The 21,501-nt window shown below is 40.8% G+C and overlaps 1 protein-coding gene across 1 annotated transcript; it reads right to left on the bottom strand.

Annotated features, from left to right (window-relative positions):
• Window positions 1–2,111: 2,111 nt before the first annotated feature.
• On the bottom strand, window positions 2,112–21,488 carry CHIC1 (cysteine rich hydrophobic domain 1). The gene is made up of 6 exons (XM_063416766.1): window positions 21,284–21,488; window positions 14,962–15,016; window positions 8,459–8,614; window positions 6,868–6,924; window positions 6,624–6,683; window positions 2,112–5,923 (listed from the first exon to the last, which is right to left on the bottom strand). The coding sequence occupies exons 1-6, from the start codon at window positions 21,451–21,453 to the stop codon at window positions 5,873–5,875; spliced, it is 549 nt and encodes a 182-aa protein (XP_063272836.1). The 5' UTR covers window positions 21,454–21,488; the 3' UTR covers window positions 2,112–5,872.
• Between the last annotated feature and the right edge of the window lie 13 nt (window positions 21,489–21,501).

The raw sequence follows: 21,501 nt of genomic DNA on the forward strand, positions 1-21,501 counted from the left end.
CATATAATTTACAGTAAATACAGATCAGTCATCACCTTTTGATTAATATTTGCCTTTTAATTTTAAATTCTTATTAGTCTGAGAGCTACTGTAATTCCTCTTTCCAAATTTATTATCTATCCCATGGGACCAGCACTGTTGTTAAGAAGTGTTTCTTTCCTAGCCAAAATCTCAGGTTATATTTGTTATCACTGAATATAAATACACAAACCTATTTCCTGCAGAAATTTTCATTTACTGCTCAAGAAAGGCTGCTATAGATAATAAGGTTTACATAAAGAATGTGAAATAAAATGTGAATATATTGAATGGATCATTAGCTAAACACATTCAGTGATTAGGGAAAATGCAGAATTCAACAGTTTAGCCCAGACCCAAATCTGCTGTTTGCATGTTCATAAAATAAACAGATGTAAATCAACCATGTCCAGGTAGATTCCATCTCCCAAATAAACCACAACAAGGAAATTACTCATTCAGTCAGATGTAGAAATAATAGAAATATTTAAAGCAGATCTGAGACTAAGTAAAAGGGCATGTAGAAAATCATCAGCAAAATTCAGGTGTCAATCTTTTGTCAGGGAACTAATCTTTTTAGTAAACTCATTTGTGTTAATTTTGCAGATTGAATCAGCCTGTGACAAAAACGCTTTTACAGGAAGCACAAATACAAGGAGAAGTGGAGGACTGGGAGGACACAGTAATGGAAATATTGAGAGATTCACCAGTACAAAGTGTCAGATGTGGAGTCTGGACTGATAATGAGAGTGTCTGCAGGGAACCTGTACAAACTACAAGTGGCTGAAGAGAAATAGCCCCAGATTTATCACAGACAGCTATGGATCAGAAATACAATATAGCCACTAAGGAGGCAAATATTACCCTTTAAATTTCATGGATCACATTCTTTTCACACAAGAGAGGGAACTATCAATACTGAAATAAATGGCACCTGGTGCCTTGGCCCTGAGGCACTAACTGGAATATTGTACCTGGTCACTCCATTTATAATTCAAATAAATAGAAGCGGGATGAACAGAAACAGAACTTTGCTTTTGAGAGGAGGCTAACATTTAATTTGGTCTAGGAAATGAAGGGTTTAAGTCTCTCCAAGCTTCACTAGAAAAATAAAGTCAGCTAGAACAGTTTAAGTGATGGCAGACACAGCATTATAAATACACTGGCACAGACACCACAGCAAAGCTGCTCTACCAACAGGTCTGAGACTGCCTTCCAGTGAGGCAGGGCCAAATCCCAAATATCCCTAACACAGGCCTTTGCTGCTAAATCTGGGCAATTACATCTCCTAAGGCCCCGAGGGGATTAACTCCTGACTCAGCCCCTCAGCCCGGTAACATTCTCTACGTTTCTCAGCCAACATCCACGATCAGCTCCATGCTCCAGCCCCGGCAGCCCCACCACTCCCGGGTTTGCCCAAAACAACTTCCAACAAAAACACTGCACATGTCCCTTTCAGGAATGTGTGCTTCTCCCTCAGGGATGAGCCAAAGGCTTTGGGTTTAAGTCTGGCTTTCACAGCTCCAAAGCCAGGCTGCTCACACACACAAAGGCTGCGTTGTGCTGGGCACAAAGCCCTCGGGCAGCCGGGGATTTGTTCACCCTCACACACTGGCTCCCTGTGAGGTGTGAGCAAACCTCTGCTTTTGGAGAGGAATGCTGCAGGGAGAGATTCCTTCAGGATGTCCTTACAAGGGACAGCCTGTGAGCCCACCAACCAAATCATGGCAAACACTTCAGAGATCACCAAGTGCAACCATCAACCACGGTCACCACTAAACCACGTCCCCCAGGACCACATCCACACGTTTTTCAACATTCCCAGGGATGGAGACGCCACCACTGTCGTGGCAGGAAGGTGGAGCACCAGGAAAATCAGACAGGATGATCATTCTGCAGTTCTCTTCTTAGGAAATCCTTCCTAAGCTTTCCAAGTCTTGTTCTTTGAAGCAGCCAAGGCCCTGGTGTGGCTGTGTCAGGTGTGTCTCCTTTAGACACACCCCACCACTGCCACCGTCCCACTAAAACACCCCTAACAGGGAAAGATGCAGAAAATTTCCATTGTTTTCTTTTCCATAAACACATTGCACTAGTCAAGGTTTTCATCTTTGAATTTAATTAAAGAAAAATGTCTCAAAGTGATGAAGCACGTCTGACTTCCAGCTTCTTTCAATGGCACGAGCCAGTGCAGTAAATTGTAGAAAGCAAGCTCAGTTAGAATTTTATTTTCATTTAAAATAAAAAACAGAGAGAAAACTCTCCAGATGTGAGGTCCTGTTAAAAAAGTGGCTGTTCACTTGTAAACAGAATAAAAGTGTTAAGAACACAGTTTCATACAGCTTAAACAAAACCACTTTTCAGAAGCAATACAAGTATGTTACAACACTGTAAGAACACCAAAAGCAGAAAACAAAAGAATGGCAGAAGAATCACATAACATTGCTTACTAAAGTGATAAATAATTGATGGTGAATGTTAATAGCTTGACATTTTTATTGCTCCAATGGTAGTGTGTTGACAAGAAAATGTAGTAAACTGTCAGTGGGACAATAACAAACATCCATTTATGGTTTTGCATATGGAGTTTTGTACCTATCAAGAAAAGCATAGGAACTTTTTTTTTGTATTTATCAAAACCACAGATTTAATGATATTTTTTCCTGTTTTAAAGTCAGTCATTTACAACTGAACCCACACTCCCTAGACTTGTGTGTGCACGTTTGAACACTTGTGTGTCCCTCCTCTTGGAACACACCTTTGCAGGAGCAGGTGGGGAATGACTAAGGAAGAGCTCTGATGCTCTGCCAGAGTTCTGCACTCCTTCAGTACTCTTCAGATACAAAACTTTCTAGATACAAACCCAAAGATTTCTTGGATAAAATCTAGAAACAAAATTAGTATCGACATGCTGATGCCAAGAAATAAACACTGATTTGGTAGACAGTAGCTGCTTTTAAAAATCTGCTGCAAACTCCCACTCCTGAGAGGAACCAGTTCCCTTTTCTCCTCTGCACAATGGTGTTGGAACCAGCCAAGGCACTTTCTTTAGCACTCACTCTGCTGACATTAATCTGTTACATTACTACAAATTCTGACAGATATCCTCCGTGAACACTTCACCAACTCATGCTGATCATTTACTGTCAAAAATGAGATTTCTGGTCTTGGGAGACAGAATTACCTGTGATGTTTTTGTATTAAAGGACAGCCCAAGCAAAAAGAACTCATGTACAGAGTTCACAGCAGTACTGCCAGCTGCCTTCACCTTTCAGTGAGCTATGAATCCTGTGTCTTTCACATGCAAATATAATACTGCTGCTGGTTTTGCATTTTAATGCAAATTTATCTACTTATTAAAACATAGAGCTTACTGTAAATGACAGGTTTGGCTCTGGTTCTTTACCAGTCGCTTTATGGCCACATAATTAAATGTCAATTAAAATACAAAGACGAGACCCATTCATGGTTTGAGACTGCACAATTACTAATTAAGGACAAATTAAAATGTACAGGATTTATGTACTTAAAATGTAAACTTTACAAATGAATATCATGTGCTTAACCGTTCAAGGCCAGTTTGGATGGAGCTCTGAGCAGCCTGGGCTGGTGGAAGGAGGGGTGGAATGACAGGAGCTTTGGGGTCCCTTCCACCCAGCCCCTTCTGTGACTCCATGGGAAATGCCTGTTCTCCCACCTGGAAAAATCCAGGGAGAAAACAGTCACGTGAAGAAGAAAATCAGAACCTGCTGAGATTTCTTGAGTTTTTTGCACAACAAAGTTCTGGCAGAACAGTAAAAAACTCCCATTGTTCTGTTCATTATGCCAGAAATTCATTTGCCAGGGGAACCCAAAGAAAGAACTGGGTGTGCCTTTTCAGTTTTGGTTTACTCTGCCTTTTTCTGCCATTATTTTCTCTGCTTCCAGTTAACACTCATCCCCCCCCAAAAAGGAAATAAATTGGAGACAACACTTTACTTGGTTCTGCAATGGAAATCTGAGTTGCAAGGTGTAGCTAATGACAATTTCAAACTACACAGGAGGTTTTTATTCATGTTACAAATGCAATTGCACATTTAGTTGTCACCAATCTACCAAACAAAGTTTCTGCATGAAATATTCAGATTTCAGACTCTGAACATCACTCTGGGACTGGAAACAGCACAAACTTCCCTTTGAGGAACACCTTGCATAAAACTGGCCTTCTGTAAACACTGTGTACAAGGAATCTGACCTACTACAGGTATTAGGATGCAATGGTCTTACAAATACTGTATTTTAATAGCATATTGCAAACTGGAGAGATGCAAATACATTCAGAGGAAACCCCAAGTCACCCTGAAACTAAAAAGCAACTTGGGATGATGTTGCAGGGGGTCAAGATGCTGCAAAGAAATGCCTGAACACTGATAATGAAATCCATCACAACTTGCAGATGCTCAGTTACATGCTGGGCTTTGTTATTTCTAGTTAGGAAAGGCAGGGAACTTGCAACAATTCCCATTTGCTTTCTGTTATCGAGTGCTCTTGCTCAGGTCAGCCATTAGAGGAAGTTTTTCTACAATGACTTCCCTTCCTGAGATCAGGCAAATAGGGAAGAATCCAAAATAATACTGAATTCCACAAGGCTTTCCTGGCTCTCCAGACAGTGCCTGACTGCCAAAACACATCCAGGAGCCCTTTCAACTGCTGCACTTCCTCCCCTCAGCATGTTTTGAAACTCCACTTTGACTGAGATAAAACCTATTTCCACTGGAAGGGACTTCATGTCATTTAACTGTGGAAATGCTGAAGTAAAACCACACCACAGCAGTAACAAAGGTGCTACTTCAGCTTAGAATTTGGCTGTTCCTAATTTTTGTTTTGTAACAAAGATCTCCGATTCAAGGTTAATTTTTCCTGCCTTCAAAACAAAATAGAAGTTAACTTCCATATATTCCTCACTTCAAAAGAGACTTTAGGGTATTTTGTTAATAGCAGCTGCCCTCTACCCCACAAATGCAGCTTTTGCAGAGGTGAAGATTTCAGCTTCGTATTTCAGGTGCTGCAGACACCACCTGAAATACTTCTCAAAATAAAGACAGAAATGCTAAGCATTTTTCATCCATTTACTAAACAAAGTGCAACTGAGCCCTACACATCTGACATATGTACAAACTCGTCATGGCTTTCCCATAGAACCAGCGTGGGTGGGGCTGTACAATCCCGGGGGAACGAGCACGTGGACAGATGCTGGGGGACTGTTGGCAATAGAATAAGAGCTATAATACATTCTGTAAACCTTGGCATACCACACTTTACATTATGCAAAGAGTCAATATTTACAAATCCATAGTGGGTAAACTAATGAACCCCCCTAAATGTAAATGATGATTTTGCAAAGTGCAGGACAAAACCAGTGCTGTTGATTGCAAGTCCTATGCAAGCAGGTTCTACTAAAATCGTTACTACTGGAGTTTACCTGGACATTCCTACTGAGGGTTTCTAGGATTGCAACACTCAGGATGAAATCTAGGAGGACACAGCTTTAGGATGCACGTTGGAGGACAGCAAAGAGAGAAATTAATAAGGCAGCATGCTCAGAACAAGTTTAAGCAGCACTGATGTTAAGATCCCTAGTGGCAACTCTATCAGTTATTGGTAATGTTAAAAATTCAGAGTGCAACATAGAAGCCTCGTTGAACATAAAAAAATGTGCAAATTGTTCTCTTCTTAACAAAAGAAAGTAACAGCAAGGAAGATTTCTACTGAAGAACATTTTTAAGTCACAGCAAAGTAGACCATCTTCTTTCCAAAATCATCTACAAGGCACTAAGGGTAGAAAATGACAGGTAACATGAAAGACCAATGGTGTTCCTCAGTCAGGTCGAAATATGGGGTATTTTGGTAAGAACTCTATTAATATTACCTGTTGAAGAGGGAAAAAGACAAGAACAGAAGACAGTAACCAAAAGGTTCAAAGCTTCAGCACAATTTCCATGAACATTAGCTAACTGATAACACCAAATATATCTGAGCTAGTCAGTGAGGAGGGAATGTTCCCCAGGGTAACAAAGCAGATTCCAGACATTCTGAAATAGAGGGAATCTGGGTGCTTGGCTTTTTTGGGGGTGGGTCTCTTTCCCTAATAAAGCCTACACAGTCTTCACATGTTAAAGTGGATAGGGGAGTGGTAGAAGCACAGAAATATTAAAATTCTGCTTTCCTACAAGGTCTGTCTTGTTTCCAACCATGTGAAATTTAGAGCTGGCAAAAAAAAACCCCAAACAAAAACAAACAAACCCACCAAAACAAACTAAAAACACAAAAGAAAAAGTCCAACCAAAAAATCACATTACTATAAAGATGCAATATTTCTGCAAAATTATTAGAATTAAAGGAATTATGGAAACCACTGGAAAAGGTGGGTTAAGTTAAAGAATTGCAGACTGGTGCTGGTGTGGAATCACTCCAATGCAGAAAGTCCCAGTGGGTCTCCCTAATTCCAAATTACAGACCAAAGTGCACATTTCTCTGGGAGATCTTTTTGCACGGGGTCACTAAGTAAAGAATTTTCTCTATTAATTTACAGTTCTGATGAATAGCAGTAAGTAACAAGCAATACTCACATATTCCATCATATTGCTAGTTTCACATTTCCTTTTACTCAGCTTCCAGTGCAAACCAAGCTAAGGAAATAATTTACAAAAGATTAGCACAGCCTTGTTTGGATGGGTAATGCACAAGCATTAGCAATACTGAATTATCAGAATCTATTATTTAGGATCAGTAGGAAATATGGAATTATGACAAGACTGTAAAATCCTTCACTGCCAATATTCTTAAAGCTGAAAAAAGGCACTTTTTTCTTACCTTATGATATAATCTGTTATTTTCCCATTCTAATAACTTCTGAATTGATCTTCTAGTCTAGAAAGGAAGTCAGAAGTGTATCAGAAATGGCTCAGCAGCCTGTCTCATCCAGAAGGAGCTCACTACTGCATTTCTGGCTAAGGTTCGTTTATAGTAAGTTAAGTTTTATAAAAGCAGAATGAAGCAAAGAAGAAATAAATGGAAATCTTATCACTTCAACCCCCCTTCCTCCTTTTTCAAAAAAGGAAACACTCATTGGTTTTTGCTAACTTAGAATCACTGGAAAAACTTCCCAGATTAAGTCCAACTTAGGCCTGTGGCTTTTCCAAAGTTCATTTAGTTAGTAAGAAATCTCTTTGGATTTGGTGTTTTTACCTCCCACAGCCAACAAAACAGAGTCTACCAAATTCTCCTGGCCCCATCCTGCACTCATTGCAGGTGTTCTACTGAAAACACAGATTTCCATACATTTAATTTCCAGATTTTGCTAATGGAATTGTGATCTGGATCTTGAAAAAAAACCCTCACCACCAAACTCCAGTTCACAGCAAATTTTCAAGTCCTGGCTACCAAATGTGTCCTTCATGTCCTGCTCCTCCTACAGCTGTGGAGAGGAGATGATTTCTCAAGTTTCAGTGATTTTGAAGGTCACAAAAAGACAACTGTGATGTTCCTGCATGGTACACATGTAATTTTAATCACTGCACTGTTATCACCCTCACACTGCCAGGGCAGTGCCATCATTTTCCCTACCTGATGCATATTCTCTGTAGCCCTAAGAATTTAATATAATTAATACTACACCACCACATGGGCATTATTTAGATTTTCACTGGTACAGGGATATTAAAAATGGCTTTGAAACTGCACTAGAACTGTTCTGTAAGTTTTGAGTGATGCAGCTTCAGTGATGAGCACTTCAATAAGTTCACACATTAATGCACTTCCTCAATATTTACTGCTGTGATAAATCAATTCTAAACCTAAACCACAGAGGTAATTGAGATCGTGTTTACCTGATATTACTGAAGTGCTTTTCAAAATTCCTACTTTGGACCTGATTACAGGAGTGGTCAACTCTCAATTGGAGGGGAAGTCTTTAAAAAATAAATTTGTACTTGTTCTTAACAGAAACAGTACAGTAAAATACAGCAAATAAAACCACAGCTCTGAGATGTTATGGTGTCTATTGCATAAAAAAAGTTATTTTTAAATTTTAAAAATATTTATTTGGGGGGTGGAGGGAATAGGGATGGGGGTGTGAAGAGGAAAAGTGATTTTTCAGTCTAATTCTGCCACTCTTTGAAGGTCATGAAGTTTCAGTTCTGCACTCAATTCTTAGACCTTGAGAAATCCTGGAAATTGAGGGTTCATCCTGTTTGAACTGAGATAAGATCAGCTGTTCTTAAAACTCTTGAGCCAACTGGTAATTTGGTGTCATTTGAAATGTTTTCTATTTTCTAAGGTGGAAACCAGAATAACCTTTTGAATGTGAACCAGTGTTTTAAAATGGAGAAGATGTTATGAGAAGTTATTTAATCTTACCAATACTTTAAAAAACCCCACAGAATGAGATGATGCATGGACTCACTCTTTTGTTAAGACAGACCACGGGCCACAGGCTGCAGCCCAGAGTGCAGCAGCAGCACAGGCAGCCACAGAGCAGCCACTTCACATTGACAGGGAGGTTCTTCCTCAGGCACGCGTTCACCCGGCTGATGCTGGTCTTGAATTCCTCAGGGGCCACCTGCAACAGAAGGGCTCAGCTTCAGGGAGAGCCAGCACGGGTGTTTTTTCTCAGAAATTGCCTCTACAGGTTAAAATGAAACAGAAAATTGCTCCATCTTCTAAAGCATTGGTCACTCAGTGAGCATGAAAAGTCATTTTCCTGCAACAAATTCATTTCTGGTGTGTGCGCTGCACCAACCCGAGTTAAAAAGCCAAACATCTTTTAGATGAGCAGCCTCATCCATATTTATTGCACCAGTAATTAATGGGCCTGAAAACACAATGGGCCCAGACAAAATCAGAACTGGGACACAGCTGGGCAATACATGCACTGGCTACACTGAGCAAAAACATGGAAGAGTGACAGAGCTCTGCTTTCCAAGGGAATGTGGGAGCTCTGCAGTAAAAATAGGCATCACAGAAAGGGGAATATTGTCCAAATTAATGTCACACCAGTCTAAGTCTGCACTGTGCCTGGGTGAAGGCTCTGTCCACAAATAACTTCCTGAAGTGGCCCATACTGAAGCCACAACTTCCCCTGTGGCTGCTTCCTAAAACAGGGAAGCCCAGAAAGAAATACACTGGATTGTATTTAAGGCAGAGAAATGCGCCTTGTACAGGGTTAGGAATAAAGTCTACTTCTTGAAAACTAGCTTTTTGAAATTAAGGAGTATTTTATACCTGTATTGCCACTGCAGAGTCAACATGGAACCCCCATTTTGTATCAGAAAGAAGCTTTTTTCTCCAATAACTCATTTCTCACCTACCCCAAATCCCTCATCTCCCTACAGAATCCAAGTCCCTTCCACCTGACAAGTCGAACATGGATTTGAGGCAGTGACTCCAAGATGACACCCTTGATTCTAACACAATCCAGCATTCAAAGACACAAAGCAGAAAAAATCAGGACCAACAAGAGACTTGAGCAGGCAGGCACAACTCAAAGCAAAACCCCTCATCTTTCTACCCACTTGCCATGGTGATGCAAATCTGGAGTGAGTCTGTACACAAAGCTGTGCCACTGCCCCACAGCCCCCAGGCAAGCCCAGCTCTGCTCATCTGACTGCAAACCAGGGCAGCAACACCAAGCAAAGTTCAGTGAATGACAAAGATCCTTTTCAGCAGGGGCAAAGCCACGGGGCAGGAAATGGAGAGGACCTGATGCTGCTGCCTCTGCCTGTTGAGCTGAATTCCTGAAAGCATTGCAGGGAAGGGAGTAAATAAATACAACATCTGTTTCCTGGCCATTCAGGTCACCAGGCACTGCAGAGTCAGGGGGCAGCTGGGCTTGCACACAAGCCAGACCCACAGTTAATAACACAAGAACATAATTTAACTGTGAGTATTTTATAGTAGGAATTAATAAATATATAGAAAATAATTATTTTGCCCACCTCCCACATTAAATAGACTGTTTTGTTTTACATCTACAATGGAGCAACTAAAAAAATTGTTTTACCAGAGACACCTTAGTTTAGGGAAAAAAAAAAAGAAAGGAAAGGGTCACATAAACCCTGAGATCTTTTGTACTGGGACATCTGCAATGAAAAAAATCCCATTGTAATGGGGCAAACTGTCCTGTGCTTGAATGTCTCTGGAACAAGGTTTTATGGATTTCTCTGCCAGTGCCAGATCTTGTACTGGGATATAACAAATACCAGATGCACATGAGCAAAACCATTTCATCTTCAACGTGGGAGAGTTTTGTAGGAAAGAACATCTGGGCTGGTGGTTTGCAGTAACCTCAGACAGCTGCTGCAGTCACTGCCTCAAAGTAAACCGAGATTCCTCCATTAATTGGCATTCTCAACTCCTAAGGAAGTTTCCACGGGCCTCATATTTAGATACTTACAAATGGCACCTCCTTTGATAAACCTTTTAGAATTTTACATTCTGTATACATAAAAATATGAAAATCAGTAGGTTTTTTTTCTAGAACTCATTTATACTTTTGTAATGAGACTCCCTAAGAAAAAAGAATGTTTCCTTTTCCTTCAGACACAAAGTTCACTGGACCTTGACAACAACACAGCCCAATCTCCAAATGCAGCTGAACAAACCTGCCAAAGACAATGGAATGGCACGGCCCAGAATTCAGTTTAACAAGAGTAACCCTGATCATGGTAACATCCAACACAAAGAGAACTCAACCACATTCTCAGATCACAGCTGGCAGGAAAATCTGGGAGCTAAAAAGAAAGCAGAGGGAGATTCCCTGTCCCTGTGATAATTTTTAGGGAGTCACTGTTCACATCAGGTTAACATGTTCCTACATTTTAAGATGAAAGTTGAAGAACTCTCTATTCTGCACAGGAAATGTCTAAACCAGAAACCAACTTTGGATGCCACTAAGCAACAGAAAATTCCCCTTTTAGGAATTCTGGTGTGACATTTACTTTAATATAATACTATGAAAGCACCACTACCTGCTAACTCACCAAATATTTTCATGTAAAGGTGAATCTCTTGGCTACAACATGAGATGAAATTAAAATGCTTTTGACTAACCCAGACTGTTGGATTGTTTCTGCCTTTAGGAAATGGAATCACAACAAATATTTCTGTCACTAACGACACATCTTCATCTGAAACTAAAGGAGCTGGAGATCAGAAGAACTGTGATTTCTGCTATTTATCACAAGATAAGCCTCATGTTGTGATAAACAGAAGAAATCACAATTTTGTTGCTCAGATTACAGCCCAGTGACAGTTAAGCTTTGTTACACGGTGATTAAGAACAAAATACCTGTAAATAACTGTTCTAATCTAATAATGAAATGGAATCCAAATGAAAGTCATCACAGAACTGTTAATTTTCTGGCACAATTTTAACTCTTCTTGCAGGTACAGCTTCTGAAAGGTGTATGTGAAGGGGCTGATGCATTTCAAACAATCAGAATTAACAGCTCCTCCTGCACAAAGACAGCTCCCTAAGAAAGCCTAGCTTTGAGTAATTCTGGAAATCTCTTGGAGAGTTTGTGTCTGGCTCTTGAAAAGAATGAGATAAGCACTTTGCTCCTGGCTGTGCTGTACACCTTGGGAAAGGACATTAGTTCGTTTCAGGAGGGAAAAAACAAAAACAAAAACATAAAAGGGAAGGAGGGGGTGTCATAATATTTTACAACAGGATGCAGAGGATCTCCAAACACAGGAAGGGAGCCTGTAAGGCCCAGCAGGGCTGATCTTTCTCCTTCAATCATCATCATCATCACCAGCCCTATCAATCACACGGCACCACAATGCCCAGCCCTGAGTTTATGGCTCACATTGCCCTGCCCTGCACACTCCTCTCTGGGCAGGACCCCTTTTGTTTCAAGATCAGAGCAGGAAATTCCACTTTTCCCCTTAAGGATCACTGCCTCCATCATTTTCTGGTCACCTGGAGCAGTGTGTGCTATTGTGCTCCATAGCACACAGAATATTTTGTTAAGAGATTGTTTAAGAGAATTAATAATCCTGTAGCACACAATTTAAATTTAACCACCATTCCAATTTAGGCCAAGGTCCAATTACATTATTAAAAGTTAAATACTACCTCTGTATTAAGTGTAGTCAAATCTTTTCTTATAATGTTCCATTGCAAAGAAGCCTGGCTCGGGATTTACAAACCAGGTGAGTTTGTGTCTCATCCTGCAAGACAAATATTAATCCATCTGAATTAACTAGGCCAAACATCTGATGTACCTGGGATTCTCCTTTTCTTTATTATTTTATTGCCTGTGCTCTACCCTCAAATGTACACATGCACCTCTCCCAAGGAAAGCAGCAAATTAAGTCCCAATTAAACACTGAAGATGTAATTACAAGCATGTAGCCCTAGGCTAACCTGCAACTGCTATGCAGTCCCTGTAAAAATAGGAGACTGGGAAAATGGGAAAAGGAACAGGGGGATTCCAGATTTCAGAAAAAGAAAATCACAAGGTTTGCTGCCATCATTATGTAGATGGGCAAACTGAGGGCAGGAAGCTTAAGTAAATTGCTAACACAAGAGTGTGGCATAAATCCCAAAAGTTTGTGCATCTAGGAGAAAGCTGCAGCCACAGAGTTTTCTCCAATTAAGATTTTCATCCTGCTTTAAAAACCTGCAACTGTTACATCTGTATTTATTCAAAAGAAAACCAGTACCACTGAGAACTCCAGCAAGTCCATCTAATAGCTTCATCTCTTACACTCCATTAGCAGATGGGATTTATTATCAATATCAATTCACAGAGGACAACAAAGCCATTAAACTTAATGTTACACAGGCAAAATGAATAAACTATGACATTGTCTTAGAGTAGCTGAGGACTGATGCAAGCTCAGAGTAAACATTTTAATCCCAATTTGTAAATATAAACAGTCATTGTTTTTCATAAATTTTCATTTCATAAAAAGCAAAAAAATTACATTTTAACAACAGAGTATCTTAAAGTAGGGTCTCAGTTGACTAGGATACCGATTATTGTAAATTATTTAACAGGGTATTTGAAGAAAAACTTACTGGAAAAAATGACTGAATTTTCATTTTCAAGAGGGATTAAGATGATTGACTGCCTCAACCAGAGGAAGAAGCAGATTTTTTATTTCTTGCAATTGACAAAAGTATTAAAAACCCAAAGACCCACAACTGTGGTTTTTAATGTCTTTCATGGCAGTGTGTGGCAGGCAGGAAGAAAAATGTGTTTACTATCTTGTTTGATTGGTGTTCTCCCCTGACAAAAGGGAATTCATTTCCTTGCTCAGAAAGTCCCTCAAATCCACAAGATAACAGAATATCAAAATTCTCATCAGAGGAGCATCCCCATATACAGCAAACCCCTGCCCATGCCACTCCTGCAGCACTGATTACACCCACAGAACAAGAAGGGTAAATGCCAACAGAAGAATTTCCTCTTTCCTCTCTTTGCTAAATTAAGTCCAAGCACTCAAGTGACTTTAAATTAAGCTTTTGCTCACTGTCTGTTTAACAAGAGGAGGACAATCAAGTGGAAAATGTGACAGCCATTGATGCTGGTATTATAAAGTGTAGACCTGGTTGTAGGTTTGTTTTTTTAATAACCCAAATATATTTTAGAGAGGCAGAAAGAGATGAAATTATATAATTAAATTTAGTTTTAATGTTTCTTGCCTGGGATTTTCTACAGGCTTATTTACAATAAACTACAACTTGAGTAGAAGAACATAAAATAGCTTTTTCCAAAATGTACTGTGGCTGTTTAGTGATCAGAAAGAGCTTCCCAGAAAAGGATAAGCCTCAGACAAAGTGGTGAATGCAAAGTGTTGTCAGCAGCCCTCACACTGGAATCAGTAGATTTGTATTTCTGAGCTCAGTGAGATCCTAAATCAAGGCAGAATTCCCAGGCTGATTTTCAGCACCCCAAAACTCCAAGCAGAACCTGCTTTTCAGGGGTACTGCTTTCATTGCAGCTGGACAACCTCACCACAAAGATTTTATTCTTTGTACTCTGGTGTGAAAACACAGGAGGAGCAAGCCCAGAGGGATCTGGCAGAAGCAGGAGCAAACATCCAGCTGTGCTCAGTGGATTGCTGGTATGACTCAACCTCCGCAAGGGGCTGCAGAGGGAGTGCAGCTCTATGGGATGACAAAGTAGACAGAGCCAAATAAACTTTTTTCTTCCCAAATTCTGGAAAAGATACACCAGGGGGATACAAATCAAAGCAAAAACAAAGCACTAGAGAGTGAAACAGCAGGAAGAAAAAAATTCAAGAGAAAAAGAATTAAGCAATTAAAAGATTTTAAAAAATACAATTACAAAAATAATTTAAAACTAACTAAGAATTTAGTGAAGACTGAATTAACAGCTACAAATTACAGTTTCTTACACTTGCATCAAGTAAGATGACAGGACTCCAGGGAAAGCAAGAGACTTGTCACCACTAATTTTTAGAACTAAACAATATTTGTGAAAATGTACTAAAAACCTACCTAATTTGTAGATTTAACACTATGTTTTGTTCTGTAAAGCTTCACATAAAACAGATTCACTTCCAGAGATGTGTCTAAACAAACTCAAGGCTTGTCAGGCTTACTCAAAAGAGAGGTCCAGTATTTGTAGTGATTTAATTCACCCAGGAGGGAGCACAAATTCCAGGTATTAAAAGGCAAGGTTAAGTGAGTGTTGCTTTCATGTCTGCATGGAACCAGACAGACCCACGGTGAGCTTTGCTGTGTTTGGAATGTCAATAACGATAACAATCACTGCCAATCCTTCCTTCTTGTTTCCAGCTGCACGGAGGGACTGGGCAGCAGCTGGGTCACACAGGGAACAGCTTTTAGTGGGTTCATGCTCAGGTATCCAACACAGAAACCACTGGATGCACTGGCTCTTCCCATTGAAAAGAACAGTTTAATCTCACACTTACCTTCCCTGTCAGAACAGAAGGAAATTCTGTATCAAACTTGTTGCTCAAGCCAAACCTTGAAAACAAAAGAGACAAACAAAATATATTCCACCTAACTTATTTCGTTTCCCTTAATACAAAAATGTAATAAGAGTTTTTACTTTAAAAAGAAACCACTCTTAATTTCTTTTGCCCTTGCATTTGCATTATTTCACGAGCTTTTGATCTAAGTTAATACAAGGTCTCGTGTACCACTCAGTCATTTCCAGACACATACACAGCTTGGTGCCTTACTCCAGTTCCTCCTCTTTTCCAACTGGATGGCAGCAAGTTTCAATCTTTGATTTCTGCAAGAAAAAACCCTCCAGCTCTGAAATCCCAGGTTCAGCAATCCTTTCACTTTCTTACACATACAATTGTTCCACATGCAACAGATGAATTTTGTTTTAAGGAACCCATTCATCATCATCTTAGGAATCTGTAACATTGTGGTTTTAAAAACTTCCTTTGGGCAGAGTTAAGGTGCCTCATGCAAAAAATGCCAACACAAAGGACAGTTTTACAACAACTATGAGCATCAAGAAAATTAAGTTTTGGGTACCACTGTGACTACTCTTCACTGAAGTGTTTTGGGGTTTGAGCAAAAGGTTTCCACCATAACCTGTGAAAGCTCCAGGGAGCTGCATTTGGCTTGCAAATCTGTTATTACTTATTCCAAAACTCCTGGACCTTCAAAATTCAGTAATTTAACAAAATACAGCAGCAGCTGGCCCTCAGCTACATTCTGTTAAATATATTGTACATCAAGGCAGCTCTGCTAAACTATCTCCTGAGTATCTGTGTTCAAAAATATCAAAATACCTGAAAGAATCACTGCCAAAAAGAAGAGCACAAATACCTTTGGTATTGTAGGAGTTATTGAAAAAACAATTTTGCTTTGAGTCAAACTGACACCTGCCATACTCCAAACTGGTCCCTTGCACCAACACCAGCATTGCTAAAATATCACAGAATTGTGGAATGGTTTGGGTTGGAAAGGACCTTAAAGATTCCAACACCTTCCCCTGGACATCAGTGTCCATCCTAATATCACACACACACACTCCTGTGCACTGTGTAATAACCCAGATACCCAAAACTGACCATGGAAATTGTTCAGAATTAACAAAAAGTCAAATCAACCTTAAAGGAGAGAGAGGCAGAACAGAAGAACTTGTGCTGTCTCTAGAAATCCAGCAACTGAAATGTTTGGCAACAACACTGGTGAAGTTTGATCCGGTCCTCTGATAAATAATTTAAGTTAGAGCCTCTTGTAAAGAGCAGCAGTTGTGTAAAACATTACAAAAAAACCCAAACAGTAAAAACAATAAGATTTTAGGCAAGCACAAAGGTTACTAATATAGCACATTTTCATTCCCTTTGTAATCTGGCAAGTCAGCCTCCACATTTTGTACCTTTTCCTTTTAAGCCGAAATCTTCCAGGTTTTGTAATGTTATATATTTAGTTTAAAGAAGCTTGGAGAGCAATGAAATAGTCTTTTCAGTCTTAAAAAAAAAAGACTAAAATTATAAAGCACATTCACAAGGTTGCTTTGAGGAACACAGACTTCTCTGTGCATCAGCAATGGAACAACCTGAAATGATCACAAGGCAGGAGCAATCAGACAACACAATAAAAGAACTACTGGAAAATTCAAGAATTATTTACTCTACCCATATAACAGACCAATTCCACTAAATCATGCCAAAGGTCCATCTTGTCCACAACACTGATTCTTACAGTGGCCAGGAGCAGAAGCTTAGGAAACAGCAAAAGAAATGAAAATAAAGAGCAAATGCACCAGCTGCTCCTCAGAACCCTCCTCTGACCTTCAACAATTCAGAGTTCAAACACTTCCTACGCCACAGGTAGTGTCTTTTATCTCACTGATCACATACACTCATTAAAATTCCTATTGCACCCCAATTTCCATAAAGAACAAGATAAATTAGTGCTTTCAGATTAATAAATCTGATTAGGAATGCAAGATCACAAAATGTTTCGGGTTAAATTTCAAAGCTGATGTCATGAAACATATTAAAACCCCCAAATTTTTATTAGTTGCCAAACACTCCCTTCAGTTGCAGCACATCCAGGAAACCTGAGTTACAGAAAGGCATCTCTCACACTGACACCTGTGAGTGGCTAAAGAATATAACTTTATGTTTTAACTACACTTTAAATACTATATTTAGTCAGAATCACTGATGGCCTTTAGCACAGTTTTAATAAAATGTCTCTAGAAATTTTACAGACTATTCTGTGATTATTTACTACAGGGTTTAGAAACATTAAACTCCTGTTAGATGGAGCAGAGGGGTGACTCAACAACCAAATAAAATAAAAATATGGAAGCAGGATGTTATACAGTTGTACAGCTTTACAGGCAACTACATAAAAGTACTGAAGTGTTATTAGAATCTTTCATGTAAGGAAGTTAAAATCTAAAGCCTTGATCAAGAGGTAATTAACTTAATTAAGACTTCCTACAACAGACTAGTGATCTAGCATGAGCAGGGCTATGAAATCTTCTAAAATTCAGTTTATTTACAAATCATTCTAACATCAATTCCAGTAGCTGTCCTTTAAGTCATTTAAAACAGCAGTTGGTGGTGATTTATTTCTGGGCCAGTTCTGTGACTCCTCAGTGCAAGCTGCCCAAAGTGTAACATTTAGAAATTCAGATCAGTCACCCACGTCCTTTGGTTGCACTTTTCTCACTGCATGACAAGTACCTCCAAAAGCCAGGCACTGTTTCCTAGAGGCTGAGACAGAACTAGGATGACCTCACTTGCCACTTCTGGCCCTCTTTCCCTGTTTTCATGGATGGCATCAGGCAAATCCCATCACCTCATTTTCTCCCTTCTGCAGAGTGGCGAGAACACAACTTGTCCCAGGGAGCTATAATAAGAGAAATGCATAAATCCCTCAGTTAAATGAACATCTTGAACCACCAGTTGCAAAGCTCACCTGCAACAGGTACCACAAGATAATGTTTATTAGCTTACAAAGCAGGAGCTCAGGTTTTCTGTCCCCAGAACTGAAACAGGAAGATTTTGGAAACACTTTCTTACATCTAGAAGAGAAATATTTACAGGTGCTTCGCCTTTTTATTTTGTTTGGCTTAACCCTCATCTCATTCTCATCTCTCCCACTCCTGTATTTGTAGATAGTAATCAGCCTTACTAGAGTGCACAAGTTAAACCTGTTTAGTGAAGTTCTCCAGCCCCCTTGGAGCACAGCTCCTTTCCCCACACCTAATCCAGGTTATGTTTAACTCTCTGCAGGAGTGGAGCTCAGATCCCACCCTGCTCTTCAGGAGGAATCAGCTTTGGCCAGCATTACAGGGTAAAGATGACACTCCTCAAGAGCACTGAGCTGGAATCTCCTTCAGAACATTTTCCTGTGAAGCCAACAGAAATATCCAAGAATCCTTACCCATGGATAATGTTTTGGAAAATGAAGTTTTTGGTAATGAGTGGAAGGCTGAGGTCATTTGCTATTTTAAATATGTGGAAGGTGGAACAATACCAGACAATAATCAAATGTTATCTCAACTGGCTCTTCCCTCCCTTCCTCCACTGGTGAAAATAAACCTTTCATCAGCACCTGGACTGTGGGTCCCTGGGGCACTCCTACACAAAACAGGATAAAACACCAAAAGTTAACTTCTAGCCAAACCAGGAGGTTTGCAAGCTTCAGCAGGAAGCTGGATACTAATGGCAAAAATATGTTTAATGGCTATTTCATTACCTCATTACCATCCATCCACATGGACTTAATGATATGGAAAAATTACAGCAGATAAATACAACCCTATAAGCAGGTTACAGGTTGGTTGCTGCTCTGTTTTTGGCAGTTATTGCCTTTGCTAGGCATGAGTCAGTCCTCACTACAAATGTCTGTGTGGAGACACCAAGCAGAGTCACACTGACTATGGGAGAAACAGCAAACAAGGTGTTTATAACTCATCAAAATGGAATTGCAGAAGAAAAGGCATTTATTAGGACCTAGCAATTTGATTGTGCTAAAATTCAAAAGCTTTCAAAAACAATAAATATGACAGAATTTTTTCAAAGAATCCTAGGCAAGATGAACACAGATTTTGCCAACCAGTTTTAGATGTCCTCTCTGACTAAAATAAAAATACACCTTACATGGTCACTCTTAACACACACAGGGATAGAAGGGCTAGCAAAAGTGAAGTGGGAAAAGCAAGATCTTGCTAAATACCCTCAGAAAACTCTTGGAATTTATATTTAGTACTGTTGGATACTGCAAAAGTTACTCTGTTAGAGTGAGCAGCTCACTGACAAGGTCCTAAGAATAAAAAGTATCTTGCAAGAAACCAACTGAGTGTTTGAATCTACCAACTTGGGAGTTTCATAAAAGAACTGGGCATGAAAAGCTGAAGCAGATGACCCTGGAATTTGAGAATTATCCCTTCTCTATACACCAAAAGTATCCAAGAAGGCCAGTATCAGTTGAGGAACAGGAGACAGGTGAAACATAAATCCAAGGAAAACAATGGCTTTATAAAGATAATTGGTTTTCTTTTTTTAATATTGGCTGACTTGTCAGAACAGATATTTTCATTAGCAGTACTCCAGACAGGCTCAGAAAACAAACCCAGGTTTTCCTGGGTGATGTCTCTCCCTTCAGTAACTGGAGCAGGCTGCTTCTGCAGCCAACTGATTTCAAAAGCAGCAGCATCTGTGTGATCAAAAAGTGACAGAGTTCCAACACACAAACTTTGGGAAGCAAACCAGTTCCCATTTAATAGTAGGTTAAGGTTATGTACTCCAGTGTACAGAGTTTACTTGCATTTTATTGGTAACATCAAATAACTGTTTTTATCAGTATAAGGAGATTTAAAAATACAGCATAAGCTGATAAAAGCTGCTTCCTACTGTGCAGGTAGGTCCTGTTACAGGAAGAAAGCTGAGAGGAGTGGGAGAAAGGGAAAATAAGTTGGGTGGGGATTCAGCTCAGGTGGTTACAAGGGCACATGGCGAGCTAAGGATTCCCACTTCACTGACAAGAGTGCTTTGTTTGATGTAGACATCACTAGTTCTTGGAGATGCTCCTGCCCATCCCAAAAAGATGCTGGAGCCAAGAAGGAACTGTAAGTAACATCCCTAACATACAAAAAGCATCACAGAAAGCAAAGCAGCTGAGTGGGTAATGTTTTTTTTCTAGTTCAGCACTTCAAATCAGGTAACTCCTAAGATGGGTACTTGGTATTCTGAGCATCTTGCCTGTGTTCTACCTCTCCTTCAGTCAGGCCAGCAGCTATTTGGGGAGAGGACACAAAGAAATTCCATCTGCACGAGCAAATGCACTGCGGTGCAGCAGAGCAACTCCCCACTGGCACCAGCTCAATGCAACCCTGCTCCAGGCTCCAGGAGAACACAGCACCAGCTCCAACACCGCTTCCCACGGGATGGGAGAGCCTTCCCCACCCAGTGCCTTTGCTGCAGGGACTTAGATCACACTGCACCTATTTACAGAGAGAAATGGGAATTTTATGCAATCCAATGAAAGAGCCAAAGCAACACGAGCTTGGTGGGTCTCTGCAATACATAAATTTCACTACCTCCCTCCCTGCCGTGAAAATTAACGTGACAATTTGTTAAGGATGCACTTGGTTCTATTAATTCTTCAGCTTGCTGGAGCAGGAATACTAAGAAAATCCCTATGAGTAAACATTACATATAAGGAAACACAGCTTGCTCGTCTTCTGTTCACTGTTTAAATGAGCAGCAAACATTCTGGCTCACGCAGTGTTCCAGTGATAAAAACACTCAATCTAAACCAAACTCCCAACTAAGTTTGGGGTAGATAAAGTACGGCACAGGCAGGAGCCTCCTCTGCAGTGCAGTGTGGGGGCTCCCTGCCTCAGCTGTGGCACACAAGGGTCACAGCGAGATGGTTTGAACACGCCGTTCGTCCTCGCATCGCGTGGACTTTGCTTTTTATCTAACAAATTGTTTGCATAAAGAGGAGCAACCAGGGAGGGCTGCCAGGGCTGCGCTGCAGCCTCTGCACCCAACAGCCAACTCCGGCTGTTCATTCACGCCTGGGGGTTTCCTCGAGCTACCGGAAAATGCCCACGTTAGAAGCACGGCTCCCCTGACAGAGCAGGGGAGGGGGGAGCAGGGCTCTGGGCCCCGCGGGGCGGGAGCCTGGGGCCGCCAGGGCCGGGGCACGGTGCTCCCGCTGCCCTCACCCCTCCCGGCGCTCCCGCCCGGCTCCACCGCCCCGCCACACCGGCCCCTCACGCTGCCCCCGCTCCTTCCTTACACGGTGATGTGCCCGGCGCCCCGTACCGCTACGGGATCGGGCGCGTCGCGGGGCCGGGGCAGCTCCTGGCTCCGCACCACGGGCTCGGGCTCATCCTGCTCCTCCTCGTCCTCCTCCTCCAGCTCGTAGATCGTGTCGAAGTCCGCCATATTGGGCAGCAGGACGCTCATCGCCGGCCCTCCCGCCGCGCCTGCGCAGCGCGCGCCGGGGGCGGGGCC

This window comes from Prinia subflava, chromosome 20, assembly GCF_021018805.1.
Source record: "Prinia subflava isolate CZ2003 ecotype Zambia chromosome 20, Cam_Psub_1.2, whole genome shotgun sequence".
NCBI lineage: Eukaryota > Metazoa > Chordata > Aves > Passeriformes > Cisticolidae > Prinia > Prinia subflava.

Excerpts from the sequence above, each read along its gene's own strand:
- CHIC1 (XM_063416766.1), bottom strand. The coding sequence starts at position 21,453 with ATGAGCGTCCTGCTGCCCAATATGGCGGACTTCGACACGATCTACGAG. Across the intron at positions 15,017-21,283 it reads GGCGCCGGGCACATCACCGT|GTTTGGCTTGAGCAACAAGT; the intron begins GTAAGGAAGGAG and ends TTTGTTTTCAAG. Across the intron at positions 5,924-6,623 it reads CTAGCAATATGATGGAATAT|GTAATATTAATAGAGTTCTT; the intron begins GTGAGTATTGCT and ends CCTCTTCAACAG.